General features: G+C 35.4%; 1 protein-coding gene across 1 annotated transcript in view; it reads left to right on the plus strand.

Moving 5' to 3' along the window:
* Positions 1–1,259: 1,259 nt before the first annotated feature.
* LOC101896333 (mucin-3A) overlaps positions 1,260–27,084 on the plus strand; it is a 266,310-nt gene continuing 240,485 nt past the window's right edge. The window contains exon 1 of the mRNA XM_011292830.3: positions 1,260–2,556. Within this exon, the coding sequence (XP_011291132.2) occupies positions 2,463–2,556 (94 nt within the window). The 5' untranslated portion in view covers positions 1,260–2,462. The remainder of the gene's footprint in view (positions 2,557–27,084) is intronic.

A 27,084-nucleotide genomic window follows, 5' to 3' on the forward strand; every position in this document is an offset into this window, starting at 1 on the left:
GATTCCACAGACGGTGTACATTTTCAGCTGATCTTTTTTTGTTTATTTACAAACAGCTGGACAACGAATGTTTTCTCACAAACCATTTTTCGGCCACTGCGACGCGTGTTTCGATCAAGTCTCTTCTTTATTTCTCGAACCAATTCTGCTGATGTTGCTGTTTTCTTCCGTCCACTTTCTTGACTTCGGGCTACGCTACCAGTATCACGGTATCAAGCGAGTACGAGACACAAAATATTTACTCACATTTAGTAGTAGGAGTACTCTAACGGTAGTCACTTGTGGTTTTCCAGCCACATATAAAGGAAACACACTATCACGCTTAAATTCCATCACGAATAACTTCTTTTCTGCAAAATTCTCACCAAAATGCTTTTGTACGCTTTTAAACAATATAATGAGCTGGCACTGGAATAATTTTAACAGTTGTCGAACAAGAGGCTTAGAAATGACAGCAGTCTGAAATTGGTTGCTGTTTTTTCATCTCACCCTGTATATCTGCATTTTAAGGGTCTTAAACTTTGTCCTTAAAGGGATTTGTAGTTTCTTTCCACCACACAAATTGTTAATGTCTACTAAAAAAACATAGTTTATTTCCTCATCAAAAAATAAACAATTTCAACAAAGTCAATGTAATGCTTTAGCAATTACGATCCTATCAAAACAATAATTTGCTCTTTTCTTAGAGCTCATACATTTTTTATTTTTTTTTTTTTACTTATTGCTGCTGTTATTGTAAACTCTATGGCAAAAAAAGACTCATTTCATTTGGCTTGAATAAATGTTTACTTAATTCGTATCAGGCTTGAACGGTCGAACAACAGACCACACAACCACACCTAGTGGCCAGCAGCGTGTGCGGATATAGAGAAAATACTAAATGAAATTACTAAATGAAACAACTGTAAAGTAAATGAAGGCACGAAGGAAACTTTGCAATTTAGGTCTGAACACAAAACAATTACTCCGACCTATAGCGACCAATAGTTCCACATCCCCCCCTCAACCCACCGGCCTTCATTAGGTTGTGGCAGTTTCTCTTTTTATCTCTTGTTTAGATAGATTGCTGTTGTTTGAATTCCCTTTTTAACACAATTTTATTTCCATTCAATTCGAAGAACAAAAACTAACCTAACCCAGGTCTGAAGACATGGACCACAACATCTGAACCTTATTTTTTTGTATTTTGTTGCTGTTATTGGATCGAAGATATTTACTACATTCTCATTCTTTTTTCTGTTTGTTTCCCATTTCAGGCGGATAAACCAAAAGGCTATGCAATTTGAAAGCCTATTCTTGCCGTAGCAGCTCCATACAATTATTTTCAATTCAAGTCGAAGCATTTGCCCAAACACGCACACATACCCAAGTGGTGGTGGTAGTGGTGGAGCGTGTAACGAGTTCATGGCTAAAACCGCAACGCACATCCAGTGGAAGTGGAAAAGAAAAGTTTGCCTTTCTCTGTTGGCCAACTTGAGATTCACATGAAATTTCATTTAAAGAAAACACACAACAACAAAAACAAGAACAAATACCAATAACAGTAGCAACATCAACACAAACACTATTAACAACAACAGAAGCAGCAGCAACAACAACAACAACAACGACACACCTAGTGCTTGTTGAGTTAACAAAAGCCAACGGAAGATTCATCAGCTTCACTTATTCAAAATGCTTACAAATGCATTGCATAACCTATGAAATCAGTTGATACGTCGAGGGAGCCTGGGAAACGATCCTGACCACAACTTTGACAGGCAACCGAACTGAGACCCCCTTAGACGACATCGCGGTGGTGAGGGAGAGGAGCAAAACTTGTTGTGTCACGCACAACATAAACAGCAACAGAGAGTTGGGAAAACAGTCAGCCAGTCAGTCCGTCGGTCGGTAGGTCGGTCAGTCGGCTGGTCATCATGGTTAACCATTCCGATAATGAGTTTTCGTTTTGCTGTTAACCGCAGTAATGTAAACCCAAAAACAACAACAAAAACAGCCGGTTGGGTCAGTAAACAGGAAACGGAAGTCACGTCAATACAAGCAGCATCACCGCCACAACTGTAATAGCAAGCGGCGCTACAATAGGCCCACGACAACAAATATTGTAACACCCTCCCAATTGCTCTCCACCTCCGCCATACATCCAGCTCTTCATTGCCAGCATCAGAGTGGCAGCTTAGCCCAACAACAATAACGGCAATCAAATTTTCTAAGCCGCAACAAAAGCACCCACACAGAACCGCAAACGGTTCGAAAACAAACATTGCAGAATTCGAATCAGCACCCCCAACAGAAACATAGCCGAGACCAGAACTGAACATTTCAACGCACCCCTTCCTACGACGCGCCCTAAAACAAACACACTGCAAACAAAGTTCCTGGCCGGGGTGACAGGATAAAATGAAGCATTTGGAGGACTATCAAATCGGGTTTATTTGCAATATTATCAAAATATTTAAAGGATGAAGAGTGGCACGTCATATTGGACCATACCATTTGTTGTTCACAATTTATTAACCTTTGCTGTGGTCATTGGTTTGCAAAATTATTTGCTATGTAAGTACCAACCCGACATATTTTCTTTTTTAATTATTTAAATTTGTTGATTTCGAAGTGGAGATTTCTTTGGAATTGAAATGGGTTTCAGTATTAAAAAATATATTGTATTTTTTTTTTTTTTTTTTTTTTTTTTTTTTTTTTTTTTGGTATATGGGTAGAGTTCCTGATTGTGTTTATGGCATATATACATATCAATGATTCAAGACATTAAATAGAATTATTAAAAAAAAAAATCCAGCCCTATTTGTTACTCAATTATTTTATACTGAACTAGCAAGTTTCCGCTACTTCGTCAGCGAAAAGGCCACCTTAAAATGTTAGATTCGTTCCAACAATCGGTGTTAGGCCTTTTTCTGTCCAAAATTATATCATAGTTTTTATACCCTCCACCATAGAATGGAGGGTATATTAAGTTTGTCCATTTGTAACACCTCGAAAAATGCATTTTAGACCCCACAAAGTATTCATATATTCTGGATCAGCATAAAACTCTACGTCGATTTAGCGGTATCCGCCCGTCCATCCGTCTATGAAAATCACTCAAGCTTCGGAACGAAATGAAGTAGATTGATAAGTTATGTCCGCAGGACTTTTGGTATTGAAAATGGGCCATGTAGGTCCACGTTTTGGTATAGCCCCCATATAACGGTACCTCCCTATGTTCGGTATTTGAGCGACTTTATCCACAGGAAATGTTTTAAATTTGGTATTTGAGGTTCAAAAAAAAAAAATTCAAAAATGGTGGAGGGTATTCAAAGATCGGCCCGGTCGAACTTACAGCTTTCTTACTTGTTTTTTATATTTCTGGCAATAAATCCTAGAAACAAACAATGACTTCAATAACAAACTGCAGGATTCAAGCCATATTCAAAACCCAATCCCAAATTCACTACTATACTTTTCGTCCAGTTATACTACGCATGTCCAAAAAATCATCCTTCTTTTCAACCAAGAAACCAAGAGTGGCCTCGATACCAAATTTCAGAATTCCAATTCTATCCTAACACCCGTACGGCGTATTTTCTGGCATTTTCCACTTTTCATACGTTCATAATTTGTCCATTACCAAATTTAGTACCATGTTGTAATTATAATACGCACAAGCAGATATTTTTTTCAAACATAGACACCAAGAGTCAGTAAAATTTCAGGATTCCAGATCTATCCATTCGACCAGTTTATTACTTTATAGAACCTTTCGAATGATTATAGAACACATTTCTAAAACCATCTCTATATTTAACCCACATACACCAAAAGTGATATCCGTATCAAATTTCAGGATTTCAGATCCATTCCTTCACACAATACCAAATTAATTACTATAAAGTACTGCAATATATAGTACTATATAGTACTGCAAAACCTCTTCCATATCTTAATCCCACATACCAACAGAGACTTAAAAATCGAATTTGAGGATTCCAGTCCTTTACCCAATATGCAATTTGGTACCATTTAGTATTTTTCGGTGCCATCTACATCAAAATTCAGGATTTCAACTCCATTCCTTCACCCAATACTAAATTTTGCACTTTTCGTACAAATATATTGCAAATTTCCAAAACTACCTCGATATCTCAATTCCAGATACCAACAGAGACCTCAATATCAAATTTGCGGATTCCAGCCCTGTTCCTTCACCCAATACCAAATTTAGTACCATTTTATACTGTTCGTACAAATATAGGACGCTTTCCAAACTATAGCCAAATTAAAATACCATTAGCTTTACAAATATAAATTTTCAGAATTGTATCTCTCTCATTTCACTCATTGCTAAAAATAGTACCATTCAATACTTTTCGTACAAATATAGGATGGACAGTGACTTTAACATCTAATATTAAATTTAAGATTTCAAGGTGTAGAGTACAGTTCGCTACTTACTTTCCAAACCTTTATTCTCATACCGAATTTCAGGTTTTTAGTTATATCCGTTCACATAATTCCAAATAGTACCAGTTTAGAAATTTTTCGTTGTTGCAAAATCGTCGTTACCTTAAATTTCGAATCTCAAAAAAACTCGTTGATAACCTAACCTGCACTCCATCAGTGACTCTCATTGAAGAATACATTTTTTTCTTCATTTTAGTACTTTTCGTACCCTTTAGTCACATGAGTCGACGCACCAAGACTGAGCTTCATGCAAAAGTTGGGTATCTGGGTGTTGATTCTCAGTCAGATATTTCACTACTCTTTTATATATATATATATATATATATATATAGAGGATATATAATTTTAACGCCCAAAATTTGTCCAGTGAAATAACGGTTGTCTGACCAGCTGCTGCAAACGAGAACTCTAGAATATAAGCATAAGATTTATATAAAACATAGATAAAATCGGAAATGTGCAAAAACTGTCAATTTTTCTGGAAACTCCCTCACTCGCAAAAATTTCAGAGAGTGCACACAATTTCAATATTTGATTGACGAAATAGTTTCATTCGTTCTTGTACCTTCCCTACAAAGGGCTTCTATGATTAAATCTTGACCGTAAACTTGACTTCGTGCAAAAATTCGTAATTGCGACGATCAAGTTTGAGCAGACGGGCATATATGGTACAGATCGGTGTACCTTATGAGAGTCCTGAACTAATATTCCGATTTACTATAAATTTTTTGGACAGAAAGTCCAATAACAACAATACTCTGGGTTTTTTGGTACAAATATATGGACAAGCGAAGAGGCATGCATAAATTGACTCAGAATGTGAAATGAGGTGTATGTCTATGTCATTGATGCAAATATGTTCTTGATATATAATGGATATAGAGATTTCTTTTCTTTGGAGACTTACAATAAAATTTGATGTAGAACAATTTTGTCTCTGACGTCATTTTTCTAAAATTATGCTTTGTAGGAGATTTTTGCACAAACTCACACAAAGTACGGCTTTTAGCCTAAAATGTTCTTTAATGTATTGGAATACCCGGAGTTTAGGTAAGATGTAGAAGTTTGGTGTATTCTAGGACCTCTGGTACAATTTTATTACAAAGAAGAATATTTTTGATTGCTACGATCCCATTTTAAAGGGGTATTTAACCATTTTTTGGAGAAGGGATAAAAAAAAGACCAATTTCATGACTCGTTTGTGGGATAAAATTTTCGACCAAAATTTTTCTCATATTTTTAATGCCAATATTGTCAAAAACACTACCTCAAATAAAAATATTCCAAGAAATCTTGAACCGAAAATTAAAAAGAAAAAATAGAAGAGGGAAGAATTACACCTCTATTAAGGTTTTTTTGCGATGTAAACTTTCAAAACGCCGATACACGTGTAATCTTTTTTAGCTCTATTTTCATAATCCGCTGGATTTTCCCAGAAATTATTTTTGTGTTGCACAGTGTATTTTTAAAAATGCTAATCATGAATTGGAGAAACGTTCCTTCTATTACAGGAAAATAAGGGTTCAATTTACGATAACAGAATTCACCAAATTCATCTGCCTTTGTCTTGAACAATCTTTAAATATGAAAATATATACGTCTTTAAAAATATATGTTTTTTTTCCTTAATGTCAGCTTCTTTATTTATACTTTCGTTCCTTTTTTTCCTTCTTCGTTCCTCTTTCCTTATTTTCATTTCATTTCAGTTTCCCAAAAATTAACTCATTGATTAAATCACAGTCAGCTGCTTGTTTATACTTCCGAAACATTGTTCGGCAAGAGTCCACAAGCACAAGTGGAAAAACATGTCTCTGTAAATCAGTATTCATGACATACACTTCATGTTGACCTCTTCACTGGGTTTGTCAACTTGTGCGCTGCAAAAGCAAATAAATATTGTGGCAGGCCTGCCTATTGGCAACAAGACCAAATAAAACCAAGGAAAACCAAAGAAAAACACAGAAAACAGAAATCATGTCCATAAGTTCAAGTAGTTGCTTACTTTTCCTTGTTTGTTCACTAATTTACATTTTGGCAAAGGACACGCTCTGAATTATTCAAAAATTGCCCTAGGCAATGATTTCTTGGTTCTTGATGACATTTCATTGTTGTTATTGTTTTCATTGTTGTTGTGACATCTTCTCTCCATGACATTGTATTAAAATATGTATTGTCATTGTATTTATGCATATTAAATTTGACTTACGATTTAAGGCCAAGGGCCAATGGCGACGACAAGCATTTGTGTTGCTTCATCAATAGCATTCGATTATTATTTACATAGGGAAGTTTCAGGATGGAGCAACAAGACATGACTGGAATTAAAGGTTGTTGCCACTACTGATCTCTTTTGTTTGGAATATGAACGGACTTGAAAGACCTTTAGGCCATTAGGATTTGAATAAATTTTATTTTAAAATCGAAAACCATCATCAATGGAGTTACAAACTCAAATGAAGCACTACTAAAACTCGGACAGCAGAATACGAACATAACTGTGCATACATACATCTATTTGTAAAAAAAAGTAGATCATGAACCGAAAGCCGTTTTGCATGGAACAAACACAAATGTACCAACGATGGCGCAATGGAAGATTTTCCCAGTATCCCAAAAATAATGACAACTATATTCCATTTGCATTACCAGTAATCAAAAAAGCTATGACATTTAAAGGTAATTTCAAATATCGAGGTTGGTTCTTAAGGGGATAAACAATTTGTGTTAAATCAATATAAGGTTCCTCTGCTTGAACAGATCACAGATACTAGATTAATATTTTCCAGAAAACTACATTTGCTATGGTCAATTTCACCCCCGTAACATTATCCAATGACCAAATCCAATCGAAAATAAAAAGCTTCTTCCCTGTCTTATGCTCTATCCCCATGCAAAATTACGCTTCGATTGCTCTATAAATTTGACCTGTGTAGCAACTGCAAATATAGCAAAATAAAAACTTATATTGGTCCATTTCGCCCCCTATATATTTTGCGTTCATATCTAACAACGATAGGTATCTATTCCGACCCTAACCCTAACAAGATGGGAATTGATATTGGTACAACACAAATTCAGATTGTAACACCTCTAAATATTCGTCATAGATATTAAATAGATATTAGATATTAAATATATTCATGATCAGCATAAAATTCATGATCATGATCATCATAAGATTCCACGGATTTGTCTAAAAGAAGTTATTTGCAGTTCGTAATAGGTTCTGACTCCGATGACAGAACCTTGAATATCTAGGTCCACGTTTTCGTATAGCCCCCATATAACGATACCTCCAGATATTGGGTATTTCCATGATTTTGCCTTATTTTCCACGGGTTTGTCTAAAAAGTGATATTTGTTGTTCGGTTGCGGAACATTGGCCCCAATAACGGTAACTCCCGATATTCGTTATTTTGATGGTTTTAGTCACATTTTCTACTGATTTGTTTGAAATTTGGCATTTGTACTTCATAATGGGTTCTTCATCCGGTGTTAAAACATTGTCCATATTGGTCAGCGGTTTCCATACAACGGTTCGGTATTTGTTATATAGATCAATATTCAGTATTGTGACAATCCTAGTCACATTTATCTGCGTAATGATGTCAAATTTTGTATTTAAGACTCGCAATATATTACAATCTTTGTGGTAAAAATTGTCTTTATAGGCTTCGCTTTTGTATGGCCCTCATAACCTGCAGCCCAGTCATAATATTGTTTTTGGAAAACTCTTACTGCATTCTCCGACCGATCTTACAGGAGTTTATAGTTTAATGTGGAAAACGATTGAATTCAGATACTTCTCTATAAAAATGTTTTCTTTACCCAATGATGGAGGGTATTAAAACTTGACCCCGCCGAACTTAAAGTTCTTTTTTAAGTTGTTTTAAATCTTGTTTTTTTCAGCAGCAAATGGCATTTTCGGTTCTCATTGGGTAAAAATCTCACACTCTTACCTCCAATTGAATTCTTTAGAAGGTTCTGGATGCATTTTCCAACGAAGTTACATTCAATTTGGCGTTTCACTTCCTCAGAGAATGCAAGTTCTTCCTAGAGTTTGTTGGTGACTTTTAGGTGTTTCAAGGACTAGCCGCATTCTCTGCTGGAGGAAGATATATTGAAGTTTTAATAGGTAGAACACATCCACCAAAGAGTTTGAAGTATCAGTCCGTTTGCCGACAGACATAAACCCTTTGCATATGGTTCGACATATATATGGAGTCGTCAGGGGGTGTCTTTCCATCTATTAGTCTGTCTTGGGTTTGAGTTGGGCCATACTTGGTAAATCGTAATAATATTATGGAACTTAGATCGAGTTCGGAGATGGGCAATATCGGTCCACTCCCTCTCACAAAACGTGAAAATTTTCAAAGAAAATAACTTACCCCATAGATAGAGAAATGATCAATCAATTTTGTGCAACCTCTGCATATCCCAATATTTATGTGGGTGCTACGTAAATGCAAAAATTAACAATATCGGCCCACTCCATCAAGTACATCCTCCACAAAGCGTTACAATTTCGAATAATAATTTTTCAATATTTCCAACACAGGATCTAGTGGGAACATTTTTTATAACCATGAAGCTCTTGACTAGCAAAATGAGCATCCGTTTTTTTCAAACTCCGCACATCTCAATATTTCTACAAACACAAGATCAGTTGTGTATAAGATTGATATCGACCCACTCTGTCTACAACAAATCGATCTGGTTTTTTTTAGAAATTTGACATGGATACCTGGTGTCCTTGCAAAATAATAGAACCCTTTCCCCGTTTTGAGGGATTTTTCAAGATTTTGGATAAATTTTTCACAGATTTTTGATGTAAATAGGCATTTTGGATTCTGGATACAATATATACCTTCATGCATAAAATTTTCAAAAAATATTCACCCTTTGGTATACCTCCCATATAAAGGCACGTCTACATTTACCATTTTTTAAAGGTTAATGTGACATTTTGAAACACTAGTAGGATCAAAAGTTTAAGTTTCAAAAGCATAAAAAAATATAATTTTACACTCTCTGAATTGGGTTGCAAAATGCGATCTTAAGGTAAAAACAATTATGAAAATACTAAAATTTGATATGTTAAGAGAATATTTGCAGCTCTAAAGATAAGATTTATTGTATACTGTTTTTATACCCTCCACCCTAGTATGGAGGGTATATTAAGCTAGTCATTTCGTTTAGTCATTTCAGTTTGTAACACATCGAAATATACATTTTAGACCCCACAAAGTATATATGTTCTTGATCAGGACTTTTGGCATTTTGGATAAGTGGGTCATGTAGGTCCATACTTTTTTATAGCCCCCATAATATGGTTCCTCCTTTTTTCGGTATTTTAGTGATTTTAGCGACATTATTCACCGGAAATGTTCCAAATTTGGCATTTGAAGTACGCAACGGATAGTACAGCCTAAAAGAGAAAATTGTCTGCGCAGGTCCACGTCTTAGTATAGCCCCCATATAACGGTTCCTCCCGATACTCGGTATTTTGATGATTTAAGCGACATTATTCACCGGAATTGTTTTAAATTTGGCATTTGAAGTCCCTAATGGGTACTACAGTCTACGAAATAAAATATTCGTTGCAGGTCCAAGTCTTCGTATATCCCCCACAAATCGGTTCCTCCCTATATTCGGTATTTTGACGATTTTATGTACACTATTTAAGGGAATTTTTTTCAAATTTCCTTTTTGCAGTTCGTAAGGGTTACTATAGCCTGAGACAGAAAACTGTCTATGCAGGTCTTCGCCTCCATACAATGGCCTTCGTATAGCCCCGATATAACGGTACTTCCCTATATACGGTATTTTGATGATTTTAGCTATATTATTTGCCTGAATTTTTTTCACATCTCGTATTTGAATATTGTAATGGTGACGAAAGTTGCCTATGCACGTCTTCCTATAGACCCCAATACTACGAGTATATTCGGTATTTTTGAGATTTTAACAGATTTTTTTAACGGTTTTATTCATTATTTATTTATTTATTTACAAGCCAATGGTCCGGGTACCCTAAAAAGTGTCCTATTAATAAACACTTTTTTCATACATTACATACACCCTCATTCGTTGTATAAATTTTTAAAAGTATATGCAAACATGCTATTGCTAAATATCAACGCTTTTAAAAATTACTAATTAAAAGTAATTGAATTACCTAAAACCCCTACTTCGATATTTAATCGAAAGTCGTGTTTATTTTTCAACTCAAGAATTTTCATTTGGAGGTCTACGCTGTTCATTTCATTTTCTTTGCCGCAATGGAACTCACGTTAACTTTATACACCTTGTTCAAAAAACTTCGTGGAACTTATCGAATTGAAGAAAATAAATTTTAAATAACCTTTGGCTTTTATTCATTCACCTCAATAAATTTATAAATCGAGTCAGCATGGCATGGAGCTGGCTTTCTCTGCCGAGTTTTTGAGATTTCTACTCCGAATGCAGTCAGCTACGCTCCATTCAGAATATTAGAATTTCAATTTATATGCACACATACACAGACATATCATTCAGAATTTTAATCTAAAATAATATCGAAACAAACCGATTCGCATCATAATCATCGTTCAGCCACATCAAACGCAAACTGACTCAACAGCCAATATTGCCATAAAATATGTATCGAAAAAAAAACAATTTGAATTTTTTTCCACAAAACACTTGTTTTGAAAAACATTTAATAAGAACTTGGAAATATGTTCTTTCGTTTATTTTCCAGCATAACTTCATGCTGCTTCGGATATCCACATTTGCTCTTTGTGCTCATAATTTCTCAAGTGGAGTGTGTAGAATATGTATGCATAAATGTGTGGGAGTGGGTGTGTATGTGTGCGTGTTTGAATGAACCAAATTCAATATGTATCATTCGTACTGATGTAAATTGAATTTTGAATTGAAACATAAACCATTTGCCAATTTCATCTTTAGTATTCTTGATATATTGATTGCAGACAACAAGTGGGGTGGGGGGTGATGGTTTCGTTGTGGAACCGAAATCAAATGAAGTCTCTCAATATTTCCCAAACAATTCAAGGTTGTATAACTTTAGTGTTTACAGAATTTACTTAAGTTATTATTCTAATCAATGAAATATACAAATTATTGACAAGTAATGAAGTTTAGGCAGACATATAATATATTCTAGAAAGTGTTGATGCTGAGCTGATTTTCTGCAAGTAAACTTGTGGAAATTTTAGATTTAATTCCAACTATTATAAAGGTTTCTGAAATCGACGTAACTGAGTGAATTACAAAGTGATCTAAAAAAACCGGCAACAAAGTCGAACGCCATAATTTTTACATTTTTTTTAAATTTTATTGAATGAAAACAAAAAATGTCGGAAATAGCATCAAATTTTAGAATAAGTTTGCATTTGTTCGCATTGGTCACCTTTGGCACGAATTATAGCCTGCAAACGGCCACTTAAACCGTCACACGCTGTCCGAATGTAGCTCTGCGGTATTTTGGCCCATTCCCAGAGAAGCGCTTACTTGAGGTGATGGACATTTTGGTATTTTTTTGTGCCGACCTTGCTTTCCAAAATACTCCAGACTCAATAGTCCAACGGATTGGTACCTGAAGATTTTGGTGGCCATTGTGCGCTGGAAATGAAGCGAGTAACCTCATTTTGTAAACGTTCTTGGGTGGCGCGTACTGAGTCCTGTTGGAATGTCCAAGGTCTGCGGACAAAACGTTTGCATTCCCAAGGCTTTAATACACCTTCCAGAATATTTTCGCTATAATATTCGTCATTTATTCTGATGCTGCGGTCGATTAATACGAGCGGAGAGCTACCATCGGTTGTTATGGCGGCCCACACCATCACCATGGCCGGCGCTTAAGTTCTGGTGGCCAACCGAAGGTGCACATTTTGTTTGTTTACAAACTGCTAGACAATGAATGTTTTCTCTTCGGAGAAAACCAAATTCGGCAGTTCACCACTTTCGGCCAAGCGAAGCAACTCTTTAGCTCTTTTGAGTCTATTTTCTTTCTTTTGCTGTGTAAGTTCTTGCAATTTTAGGAATTTCAGTTGCTTTACCCCGAGCTCATTTTTCAATATTTGCCGAATGGAATATTGCGATATGTTCAGCTCACGAACCATTTTTCGGTCACTGCAACTCGGGTTTCGATCAAGTCGCTTCTTTACTTTTCGAACCATTTTTGCTGATGTTGCTGTTTTCTTCCGTCCACTTCCTTGACGTCGGGCTAAGCTTCCAGTATCACGGTAACGAGCGATGGAACGAGACACAAAAAAGTTGTTCACATTTACATGCCGGAGTGCTCTAACGATAGCCACTTGTGGTTTTCCAGACAAATACAAAGAAATCACACTATCACGCTTGAATTGAATTGTCACTGGAATAATTTTAACAACTGTCGGACGAGGGGCTTAGAAATCACAGCAGTCTGAAGTTAGTTGATGTTTTTTCATCTCATCCTGCATAAGGTATTATTCAAAATTTGTTAAGGAATTTATTTGCGAGAAAAGCCACTTCGAATTTTATTAGAAATATAGTTATTTAAAATGTTGACCCGTTGTGAGAGAGGTACCAGAAAAAGTGTTCCTTTTTATACGATCTTGCTTAAATAGAAATTTTGGGATGTGTAAAATTTGAAAAGAATTGGATGCTCAATTCACATTATATAATCGTTTTGGTTATTCCAAATCTTGACCCTTTGTGGGTGAGGTACCACAAGAATTCGCCCGATATATTTCATCTTTGCAACAGATCTTATACTGATAGAAATATTAGGTTATGCCAAGTTTGAAAGGAAGTGCATACTTATTTCGCGTTTGATTAGCTTCTAGCTATTTAAAATGTTAACCAGCTGGGGGAGGTACCAGAAGGAGTGAACCGACAGAACCTATTTTCACTCCATATCTTGCGCCGGTAAAAATTTTTGAATGTGTATTTTTTAAAAAAGTTATAATTCTTCCCAATTTTGACGCTTTGTGGGGTACTTGATGAAATGGGCCGATATTGTTTATCTTCACGCCTGATATACAACAGATGCAAATATTACGATTTGTAGGATGAAAGAAAATCGGATGATCCCTTCTCTTTTGTGCATTATTATTATTATTTTTTTTTTTTTTTTTTTTTGAAATTTTGAACTTTTGTGGAAGAGGTACCAGAACAGATCTCCGGTCTAAAACCGTTATTTCCATGAGGCACGTTTTGGCCGTATCAAATGATATATACCCTCTCTAGCCATATAGCTGAGGATACATACATTTGGAGCTGTATCGAAAATTTTGTTGTTAATATCTTTTCTACACAAGAACTCCAGATGTCAAAATTGGCAATTGAAATATGTCTCACACTATAGCAGTTCCTTTGTATAAAGTCAAAATAATATAAAAGTCTCAACAATGTTTGGCGTAAGAACTCGAAACTCCTCTGGGGTTTTGGTCTACAAACAAGTATTATTAAATCCAATAACCAAGACTGGATATTGAACAGTAAAATTGCAAAAAAATTCTACGAATTGGGAAAAAGAGTTGTTTTCCAAAAAAAAAAAAAAAAAATAAATAAAAATAATAAAAAAATATGATATTTTTTATTAACAAAATTGGATGATTTTTTATGGTACATATTGAATACCCCTTTTTCAGAATCTCACATTTAAACTTGATCTTGAATAATTCTTCCTTTGACACCTTCCCCAAAAAATTAAATATTAAGAGAGATTTTGACTTAGACTGTAAACGTGTTAAATTAAGAGTAAGAGTTCACTTGTAGTACATAAATTTCGAATGTATTTTCTTAAAAACTATTATTATTTGATATATGGTCTATTTTGGGATTCACAATGAAATTTCGGATAAAATGACATTTGACACTTTCTGCCTAAAACATAATTTTGTATTAATTTCAGGCGTCAAATAGAAAAAAAACCAAAGAAAGTTGATTTAAAAAAATAAAAATTTATTGAAGTGATCGTATAAAAATGTGTTTATTCGCGATTTAAATTAATACGAAATATTTTTGATTTGAACTTATAAGCTGTATCACAAAAACCCCAAACTGTCACTCTTTTCAACTTGTATGTAGTTCTGATAATACAAATATTAATTTACTTGATTCATTTTTTACTTCATCCATGTATTGAACAATTGTTATTGTTTTGAAACATAAAATTCATTATTTATGATTTTGGAAACTCTCCACCTCTTTTGCTGGCAAGACATATGGAATTATGTTTCTTGTCATTGAATGTAAATAATTTATTGTTGTTTTACTGTTGTCTTAATGTTTTTCAAAAATCTCCATGGATAAATTCGAAGATGTCTTATTGACTAAAATAAAAACACACACACACACAGATATGTATAAATACATATGTATATCGATAAGATAAACAATCAACAATATCGAGATCCTTATTCAATCATTGACCGAACGCACATGAGTATGGGAGCTTGTGTATGTAACAAATTGAATTACTTCGAAGTTGTGTTTGTTTTTGTATCCACAAGAAAAGAAAGCAGCAGTACTCGTAATTGAAAAATGTATCTCTCAATGCAAATTTTGCAATTTTATTATTCTTTTTTTTTTTGGTTGGCAAGTGCAGAGTACATCGATGAAAATAAACCGATATGGCTGGCTGGCTGACGCACACAACAATAAGTAATAATAAAAAATATATGAAAATATGGAGCAAAGCCAATGTCAGTCAGTAACAGAGTAGTTAGCAGTGCACAATAAAAGCCAAACTTTATTGACATGTCCAACTTGAGTAAATAAGAATATTAAATTGTGGGCAAATGTTATATACAGAATATAACATTGGCTCTCAATTTAATATATTTATTCATATTCATGAACGGTTATGACGTACACGAGTTTGTAAGAGTATTAAGATGACAATAAGTATATGATGACAACGTCAAGTTAACGGAAAAAGCATTAAAAGGCTCAAAATGTGTCTTCCGGTTGTACTCTAGCCAGTGGTTGTGCATTAACTGAAATTGGAGTTTCCCTCCATATGGGGGCTATATGAAAAGGGTGAATGAAAAAGGAAAAATTTTATTACCAATAATTCTTGAATTGTTCCACGGCTTTCAAAACGGGTCTGTATAGTTGTCGTTTTTAACGACTACGACAATCTACAGGGGAGATGAAAAAACTGCAACAGACTGTTATCATTTCTAAGCCACTCGTCCGACAGCAGTTAAAATTGTTCTAGTGACAGCTCATTATATTCTTTAAAAGCTTACAAAAGCATTTTGATGAGAATTTTCCAGAAAACAGCTTATTCGTGATGGAATTCAAGCGTGATAGTGTGATTTCTTTATACTTGGATGAAAAACCACAAGTGTGAATACATCTTTTAAGTCTCGTACCAATGCTCGTTACCGTGATTCTTGTAGAGAAGCCCAACCTCAAGGAAGTGGACGGAAGAAAACAGCAACATAAGCAGAAATGGTTCGAAAAGTAAAGAAGCGATTTGATCGAAACCCGCGTCGCAGTGGCTGACACATAATGCAATATTCCATTCGGCAAATATTGAAAAATGAGCTCGGGCTAAAGCCATTGAATTTCCAAAAAGTGTAAGAACTTACACCGCAACAGACAAAAAAAGTAGACTCAAAAGAGCGTTGCATCGCAGGGTCGGAAGTGGTGAACTGCCGAATTCATCGTCCAGCAGTTTGTAAACAAACAAAATGATCGTGTTTACTTGCTAAAGAGGTCGGCGTTGGCCGCCATAACAGCTGATGGTCGCTTTCCGCTCGTATTAATTGACCGTGGCATCAGAATAAATGCCGAATATTATGGCGAAAATATTCTGGAGTGTGTATTAAAGCCTTGGGCACGCAAACATTTTGGCCGCAGACCTTGGACATACCAACAGGACTCAGGACCATCGCACTCAGCACGCGCCAGCCAAGAACGGTTTCAAAATGAGGTTCCTCGCTTCATTTGCAGCGCACAATGGCTACCAAAATCTCTGTATACCAATCCGTTGGACTATTGTGTTTGGAGTAATTTTGAAAGCAAGGTTGGCACTAAAAAATACCAAAGTGTCGATCACCTCAAGCAAGAGCTTCGCCGGGAATGTTCCAAAATACCGCAGGGCACATTCGGGCAACGTGGGACGGTTTCATTGGCCGTTTAAAGGCTATAATTCGTGGAAAAGGTGAACAATTCGAACAAATGTAAACTTATTATACAATTTAATGCTGTTTCCGAAATGTTTTGCTTTCATTCAATAAAATTAAAAAAAAAAAACAAGTTTAAAAGCAGTAAGTTCGGCCGGGCCAACTTTGAATACCCTCCACCATTTGAAACGAATTTGGAAATTTCCAAAAAAAATTAAATCCTTAAAAAATTCTGTTACAATTTTAAAAATACCGAAGATGGTATTTATATTGAGGTGTATACGACGTGGACCTACATAGGCATGGTTTGTCATAATCCATTACCATATTTAAATTCGAAATTTGAAATAAACGGTCAATAATGTAGCTAAAATCATCAAAATATCGTATATTTGGAGGTACCGTTATATCGGAGCTCTGCGAAGACCTGGACCAGCATAGACAATTTTCTGTCGTAGGCTGTAGCATCCATTACGAACTTCAGATACGACATCTCAAACCATTTCGGTGAGTATTGTACCTAAAATCGTCAAAATACCGAATATAGGGAGGTACTGATATATGGGGCCTATACGAAGACCTGGACCTGCATAGACAATTTTATGTCATATACTGTAGTTCCCATTACGAACTACAAATACGAAATTTGAAACAATTCTGGTAAATAATGTCGCTAATATCATCAAAATACCGAATATCGGGAGGTACCGTTATATGGGGGCTATACGAAGACGTGGAACTGCACAGATATTTTTCTGTCATAGGCTGCAGTATTCATTACGAACTTCAAATACCAAATTTGAAACAATTCCATGGATTAATGTCGCTAAAATCATCATACAGACGGATATCGCTAAATTGACTTAGAATTTTACGCAGATAGAGAATATATATACTTTGTTGGGTCTGACATGAATATTTCGAGGAGTTACAAACGGAATGACAAAGTTAAAAATTATGGCGTTTGACTTTGTTGCAGTTTTTTTGTCTCACCCTGCATATATTTTATGGGGTCTACGACGAATATTTAGGGATGTTACAAACGGAATGACAAAGTTATTATACCCTCCTTTCCAAAGTGGAGAGTATAATAACTGATTAGTCCAGAACTCACGTCTATGCCAATTTTACATACCCCTACAAGAATTTAACTCCCAAACTACGACCTGATCACAATTAGTATCCTGAATAATCTAAGCGATTAGCCTCTTAATAAAACTTGTAATGTTTAACATTTTAAAAAAGTTTAATTTGATGCATTATACCTTATTCCACAACTTGAAACAATTTTATTCAATCTATGATAGACAGCAGTATATTATGATAAACTGATCCATAACAAATGTCAAAATTTAAGATTTCGAAAATATATTCTGTCTGTAAAGTTCGAAACAAAGTTGCAAAATTTATTTGGGGACAATTAATAAATCATTTGTGTCTGAAAGTGATTACAAGTGCCTTTGAATAAAATTAAAGCAAATGTTGTTAAACTGAACTTTATTTATTCAATTTAAAATGGTTAGCAATTACAATTGAGACCGATACATTTGAAAAGGGGCCAACATTTGCTAAATATTTTGAAATTTGCCAATAAAAGCTTCTTCGGAATTGATAATATCCAATTAAAGACCATTGTATGCAAAACAAATGATTCAGCAACCAAACCATTTAGATGAGTTGTCTGTCCGCCTGGCTGTCTGTCTGCTTTTAACTCAAGATGATACCGCTTCATAAATTAACAATCTCATTATTGAGTTGTTGGAATTCTCCAAGAGCTCTTTTTGTCAAATTAATCAGTCAGTCAGTCGGTCGATCGGTCTGGCCAAGTGCTGTGTTTTGTCCAAATTGAAGAGTGTCTGAATGTTTCAATTCAATTTTGGCCAAATTAGATCTAGAGCTCGAATGGAAACGGCTCATTGTCATTTGAATAGAGCCAAACCAAAATGAAAGACTTGATAATCACAAAACAATTTCTTTATTTTCATTCAATTCATTTGGCCTGTCTGAGTACGTCTGCTCTCAAATAAATACCTTTTCCAAAAGCCAAATGAACGAATGAATATATCTTTGGAGATTATACTCTTGGGTGATGTCATTCCTCTCCTCTACTTCTTTGCCCTAAGCAAACATAATCTGACCAAAACTTTATGATCTCAATGGGAAACAGTTGGATGCTAAGTGCCTTTAAATAACGAAAATCACAATCTGACTTAACATCTTAAAAATTATTTTATTGTTGCAATAAAAGCCCGGACCACCAGCCGAGTTTGTTTTCATTTAACAATGGAATAAACAATATGTTAAAAGCCTATGCAAATACAAATATGTAAACGTAAGTGTGTATGCGGAGGCAGCATAGTTGTGATAAAAGAGAGAGGTGTGAGAATTATATAGGAATTTGGTTTATTAAAAATTCGGGTTGGTTGATGGTTCGAGTATATAATATTCGATATTAAATAATTTCCTGTTTTCCTCTATGTCGCAAGTGAGTAATGATTTTATCTGCATAATCATTGACGAAAGTTTAGAATCTTTCTAATATACATCATTCAAAAGAACTCAAATTCCTTTAAAAAGTGTGATACCTCGAGTAAATAGGCAACTTTTTTCATAGGCCATTACAATATTCAAATACGAACCTGGAAAAAAATCTGATGAACAATGTAGCCAAAATCATCAAAATACCGAATATAGGGAGGAACCGATATACGGGGGCTATATGAAGACCTGTTACAGGCTGTAGTAACAATTAAGAACCTCAACTATAAAATTTGGGACAATTCGGTGAATAATGCCGCTAAAATCATCAAAATACGGAATATAACCTGGTGCTTATACAATTTCCTGTCACAGACTGCAGTACCTATTTGGAACTTCAAATACGAAATTTGAAACAATTCCGGTAAAGATTGTACCTAAAATCTTCAAAATGCCGAACATAGGGAGGTACTGACATATGGGGGGCGATATCGTGGACCTATGTAGACAATTCTCTTTCAGGGGGTAAAGTAATTAGAATGACCTTTTTTGGTGGATTTTCATATAATTGCATTGACAACTGTAGCTAAAATTATCAAAATATCGAATATTGGGGTACCGTTATATGGGGGCTATATGATGTATCCCTTCTTTGCACTTGACCTGACGGCAGACAATAGAAAACCCTATGCAAAGTTTTAGCTTCCTTTAAAATTCCGTTATGACTTTAGCGTGATTGCAACAGACGGACGGATGGAAATGGTAAACCGTCTTAGAATTTTACGCTGATCAATAATATATATGCTTTGTTTAGTTTACAATTTTTATTTCGACGAGTTACAAATAAAATGGCGAACTTAATATACCCTACATACTATGTATGTATATATTTGAAATTATATCCGATTGCACCCATTTCGAATTGTTTTTATACCCTCCACCATTCTATGGAGGGTATAGAAGCTTTGCCATTCCGTTTTTAACTCCTCGAAATATTCATAATAGAGCCTACATAGTATATATATTCTGGATCAGCGTAAAATTCTAAACGTCTGGCTTTTTGATGTTATCACGCTATCTTTCGAACGAATTGGGATAAAAGGCTAAAATTTTGCACACATGTGTACTTTTTAAAAAGGCAGGATAACTTCGTAAATTGTTGCCCCATATAAAGGTAAATCCCTATATTCGGTATTTTTATGAGTTTAGAGATATTATAGACCGAAATTGTTTCAAATTTGGCATTTAAAGCTCGTAATAGGTACTACAGCCTATGGCAAGAAATTACTTATGCAGGTCGACGTCTTCCACATTTGACCGGTATTTTTCGGAATTTTTTTGTTTTTGAAATGTTTCAAGTCTCTCCAAATGGTGGAGGGTATTAAAAGTTCGTTCCGACCGAACTTAGCTTCTTTTTTACTTGTTTATTTTCATTAAGGTTTCAGAATATTAAATTAAAGCTATGAATACTGCGAACAGGGTCTTAAAAGTAAATTTTGAGTGTGGATTGCCGCGAAACTTATTCTATAGCAAGTATTGTGTGTGCAATTTCTTCCTAATGAGAGTTGTAAATATTATATTGCATTTGAAATCATTCGAAATTGTTACCGAAACCATTAAAATACCGAAAGTCAGGAGTAGCCCAACTATGGAAGTTTTATCAAAATAGTGGATCTGGATTGGAACCCGAAATTTAAAAATTGGGACAAAAAACGTTTAAATACGGAAAGCCACAAGATCAGTCACAAGGGGGCAAGGACTAATATTTGCTAGGAAAATTACAACCTCAGAGGTAGCTTCACCCATCCAAAAGTTATTTCTCCCTTTTGTACCCTTTAAGAGCGAAATTTCGGACTTGATCTATGACAAGTTGTACCATTTTCTCATATTTTCGCGCAGTTCCGAAATTCGTTTCATATTCCGCTTCTATCCACATTCTGCTTCTATACATAAAGGGTGAATGTCCTATCTACTATCATCGCTCAGTTACGATGTTTAAAAGCATTTTAATTTTAGATTCTTTCTTGCGCTTTAAGCGCGTTTTTCGGATAGTTTCGACCTCAAATGTACAACTTTTACTGATTATTCACAAACAATGCTACATAGTTTCCACTAAAAAGCAGCACAAGACGAATTGTACGAACTGTGCTATTTTCGACACACTGACTTTGTCTACTCAATCATGTGCTAAGTATTTGATCGATATTGGCACCCAACAACAACCCCCATATTGATTGATGTCTGTCACTGTCAAAGGTTCGATCGTGGCATGATCGGCTCGACCATTTGCATGGTGTTCTTAAAACAAGTAAAAAAGCTGTAAGATCCGGACCGGGCCGTACTTTGAATACCCTCCACCATTTGGAACAAATTTTCCAATTTTCAAAAAAAAAAAAATAATAATAAATAAAATCGGATAAAAATTCTATTAAAATTTTAATACTACCAAATGTAGCCGTCATATTAAGGTCTAAACGACGACGTGGACCTGCATAGTCATAGTCTTTTGTCCTAAGCCATTACACTATTTAAATGCGAAAATTGAATGAAAAAAATCGGTGAATAATGTAGCTAAAATCATCAATATAGGGAGGTACTATTATATGGGGGCTACACCAAAATGTGCACCTGCACAGACAATTTTCTACCATAGGCTGTAATATTCATTTTGGAACCATTCGCTAAAATCTTAAAAATACCGAATGTCGGGAGATACCGTGATATGGGGGCCATACGAAGAAGTGGACCCTCATAGACCATTTTCTGTCACAGGCTGTAGTATTCATTACGAACTTTAAATACCAAATTTGAAACAATTCCGATTAATAATGTCACTAAAATCAACAGAGTACCGAACATTGGGAGTTACCGTTATATGGGGGCTATACGAAGACGTGGATCGGAACAAACTAATTTTTGTCTTAAGCTGTAGTATCCATTTCGAACTTCAAATACCAAATTTGAATAGTGTCGCTAAAATCGTAAAAAAACGGAATATCGGGGGGTACCGTTACATGGGAGCTTTATGAAAACGTGGACCTACATGGCCCATTTACGAACTAAACCTGCCTGCTGGCAAAATAAACATGTGTGAAAAATTTTAGCTTTCCATCTCAATTCATTCGAAAGATAGCGTGATTACAACAGAAAGACAGACGGACAAACGGACAGACAGACGGACATGGCTATATCGTCTTAGAATTTTACGGTGATCAAGAATATATATACTTTGTTGGGTCTAAGATCATTATTTCGATAAGTTACAAACGGAATAACAAAATGAATATACCCTCCGTGGTATGGTGGAGGGTATAAAAATTCCGTAGAAAAATACCTCTCTAATGGAATTCTTATATGGGGGCTTTACTAAGACATGGTCCTTCATAAGCAATTTTTGTCATATGCTTTCGTAACGATTCTGAACTTAAAATACGAAATTTTAATCACGCCGCTAAATCATCAAAATACCGAATATCGGAGGTATCATTGTATGGGGGCTATACGAAGATATGGACCGGCATTAGCAAGAGCGTACAGGGTCAGCTAGTAATGTAATAAAATAACACACCATTTTAACTATCGCAATTGTCCCTATTGCTTCTTCATTTCATATTCTAAAATCGACTCTTCGTCGATCCATTGAAAATAATCCTCCTTCAGCTATTGATGTTTATTAATCTACTATTGTTCATAACGTGTATTATGTTGTATTTCCATCATCACCAGCCTTCAGTGGCTCATAGATGATAGCGTCTTTTTATGGTTTACTACCTACCATTTTGCCCTAACACCTAGCCATTTTATGCGTCGTCTGGTGTTCTTTCCATCAAACCATATCAATTTCATTTAACCTTGTAATAAATTCATATATTAAATCTCGCACCAAGTAAACTCACATAAGCCGTGCTACAATTTCCCACAACGATGTACATTTCGAATAGGTTTATGGTTATTCCATGATTCTTATTAATAATATAAATTGATCCCAGTTTACAAACATTGATACAACTGCTGTCGAACAAACTGAGTTAAAAGCGGACGAGGAGTGTCTGGAAACAATTCACTCTCTCTCTTGCTCTATCTCTGTGTGTGTATGTACTTGCAAATATAAACTGAACTACTTACTTGTGTAACTCTTGGAGATGTGTAAGAGCACACACACGCACACATAGATACGCCCATATGCATGCATGTTTGAGGAAAGTACATTTATTTTTTATCTCAAGCCCAAACAAACTGCCATAAGAATAAATATTACTGAAACAAGAACAGTAACAACAACAAACATGGCCAAGTGTATATGAATAAGGAAACAACTACAATCATACAAGCCTATTTGCCTTTAGGGTACTTCACGCCACGACACTCCACTCCACAACAGAACACCATACTTGATGTCAATATTCACATACGTTTCCACTTCCGTACGAGAGTGTAACGAAATAATACCAACATTGAATCGCAGCGCAGCGGAGAAGCGAAAAAGGGAGAGAAGCAAAGAAGAACAATAGGCAATGGCTACCCATCATTACGTCCTACTAACACACTTGAAGGGAGATCCTTAACAAAGCCAACATAAACACAAACATTGGCACAACATACACTCACGCCCACACCCACACACCAATGCAAACGTGTAGAACAATAGAAATAGATCTTTTCTCTCGACTCTTTGTTCGCAATGTGAGAAAATGACTAAACATAAGAGGAATCCGTAATAGTGGTTGACGGAGACGGGATAGGGGATAACATGGCATACGTGAAAATCTAATAAATGAATGTAGTTATGAATGTGTTTATGTGTGTACGTGTTTGAATATCATCAGCTCGTAGCGAAAAATGTTCAAAATTGTCTTTTGGCTTTCTGAAAGTACAACTCTCTTCCTGTTTGAGGCAAAATCTTATTTATGCATTTTTCTGGAAAAAAACGTCCCAAAAGGGTGATAAATTGAAATTTATAAAATGTGGAGAAAGAATATTTGCAGGACTAGGAGGTAAGCGGCATATATCTGGGGGAAAACGTTCCATATTTACCTCTGTCTCTCTCTCAAACTGTCAAACTTCTGATGAGGCACAAATCTTAAATGCCCAGGGCTATTATTTTGAAGAATAGATATAAAAATCACGTAGTTTAATATGCATAGTTTGTTATTAAAACTGCCTATAGAGATTTAAATACCTTAAGGAATGGTGAAATATATTAGCTCTCATCCCTCGGCAAAGAAAAATTGCTGATTAAAATATCGTTACAAATTTACAAACCAAAATGATTTAAATCTATAAATATAATTTGCTCCAATTAGGGGGCTTCAAATTTGTAGGAAACTTACATCAAGACGGTTTAATGGGAAAAGCAGTCTTTTGGAGCTGAAAGTAGAGTTAAAACAAGTTAAAAAGTATCAATCGGTTCAGCCGACAGACTAATACAGTCAGTCATTGATCGATTATTTAAATATATTTTGACTTCTTGTTGACCCTCTATGGAGTGGGTTCTGAGGAATGAGCCAATATTATCTACTTATTATCGGTCCTAAATAAATACGATATAAATATGGGGTAACTAGGTACCAGGTTGGTAAATTTCTACACTTTACTGACACATGTAATAATTTTTAGAAAATGTTAACATGTGCGTGAGGTTCCAGGTATAGTCGACCGAAGTATTCCATTGGTATGGCAAATAATGGTATTACAAGAAAATCGAACAGAAGAAAGGGTCCGATCTCTACCACCTTTGTAACAGATCTTGTGTTGATGGAAATATTGAGATGCACCAAGTCTGTAATGGAATCGGATGTTAATCTGGCTTTTATGAGCGTCATGGATATTCAAAATATTGAACCTTTGTGGGGGAGGTGCCAGAAGGAGAGAACCGATACATCCCATCTTCACAACAGATCTTGTGTTAGTAGAAATTATGAGATGTGTGAATATAAAAAGAACCTGATGCTTATTTTGCGTTTTATGACCTTCATAGATATTCAAAATGTTGACTCTTTGTAGGGGAGGTACCAGAATGAATGGTCCGATCTCTACCGTTTTTATAAAAAATTCAGTGTTGATGGAAACATTAAGATGTGCCAAATCTAAATGGGATCGGATTTTAATTTCGTGTTTTATGAGCTTAATGGATACTAAAAATTTCGACCTTTTGTGGGGAAGGTACCAGAAGGAGTAGACCGATTTATTCTACCTCATCACCAGACTTGGGTTAATAAAAATATTGTGATGTGTGTTATTCGGAGACAGTCGGTCTCTTACATCACATTTTTTAAGAGTTTTAACTCATTCAAAATGTTCACCCTTTCCGGGGACTTACCAGAAGGAATTGTCCGATTTCCACTTTCTTTATAACAGATCTTGTGTTGATAGAAATATTCCGATGTGCCAAGTCTGAATTGAATCGGTTGTTAATTTCGCGTTTTATGAGCTTCATGGATATTCAAAATTTTGACCCTTTGTGGTGGAGTTACCATAAGGAGTAGACCAATTTATTAATCTTCACACCATGTCTTGGGCAATCAGGCACATACATCACATTTTATAAGAGTTATAGTTATTCAATATGTGACCCTTTGCGGGAGATACTTAATGGAATGGACCGATATTGTCCGTTTCAGCCCCTAAACTTGGACCGATACAAATTTAGGATTTGCAAAGCTGGAGAAAATTAGGATTATCCTTTCCCATTCTGTGCAATAAATGCGAATTGAGCTGAACTTGTGAATTACGTTATGAGGGGCTTAACATTAGACAGCTTTTGGAAATGCGTGCTATATAGTGTACGAAAATTTATAACTCGATAGAGAGTGTAGGAATGGAACTGGTGTTATGAATTTTGTTATTACATAAGAGGACGAAATTTAGAAATATATAATTTAAAGTATACGTATAAATGTACTAAATAATACTACATTTTTCTCACACACGAATTGGCGGGTATTTGCTTGTCTCATATAGTGAAGATTATAGTCGATTTATTGGCATGATACCAGAAGGAGTGGACCGACATATTCCATATTTACATGTATGGATAACAGAAATATTATTATCTTACCCTTTAGGTCGATGTGTTCTATATGTACACAAGAAGTAATGTCGAAGAAGATTTTGTGCGAAGTAAGATGCAACAATTACTTTCAATTTTTTAACACTTAACTTATTTCAAATTTTGTCCCCTTATAGAGGAGGATTGAAAGGAGAGGGTCAATACTCACCTTACATCTCGAGTTTAGTCAATATTGAAAATCGCTGACTTCTTTCGATTTTAATAAGGGTTAAAGGTAACCAAATGCTGACCCTTTGTGGGGGACGTACTAGAAGGAGTTGTCCGATATATCCCATATTCACACCTGATCTTGTGTCGATAAAACAACTGAGATGTGCGAACTTCTCAGTCTATCGAAATTTTGTTATCAATTTTTATAAAAGTTATAATATTCAAAATGTTGACCCGTTGGGCGGGACGGTACCAGAAACAGTGTATCGTCTATGTATTCACATTAGATCTTGAGTTCACAAAGTATTGAGATGTGCGAAATTTTGATATTACATTTTACGCACCCGATAAAGCACTGATAAAAATCTTAGGATTTGCAAAGTTCTCATAAAATTGGGTAATACTTTCTTGTCCTATAAGGTAAATTATTTTCCGTGAAATTTTTGACCTTTTGTGGGGGAGGAACCAGAAAGCGTGGACCGATTTTGCCCATCTCCGAACTCTATCTTAGTTTGACAATAATATTACGAGGTACAAAGTTTGGATCGAATTGGATACTCCCTTTAAGAGTGCGCACATGCCAGACACACGAACGGACGTACACACCCTAGATCGACTCCAAACGTGCTGAACGGATTTGGTCGAAAGAGACTTAGGGTCTAAAACCGTTATTTCGATGACTCGCTTCATATGGCTGGCTTTCTAATACCTTCCCAGGAAACCTAATTGACTATGGAACGCGTATAACTTAACCAAAATGGGAACCTAATTTTAAACAATACCGTGAGCAAATATGGTTAT

Source organism: Musca domestica, unplaced genomic scaffold (genome assembly GCF_030504385.1).
Source record: "Musca domestica strain aabys unplaced genomic scaffold, Musca_domestica.polishedcontigs.V.1.1 22, whole genome shotgun sequence".
In the NCBI taxonomy this organism is placed as follows: domain Eukaryota; kingdom Metazoa; phylum Arthropoda; class Insecta; order Diptera; family Muscidae; genus Musca; species Musca domestica.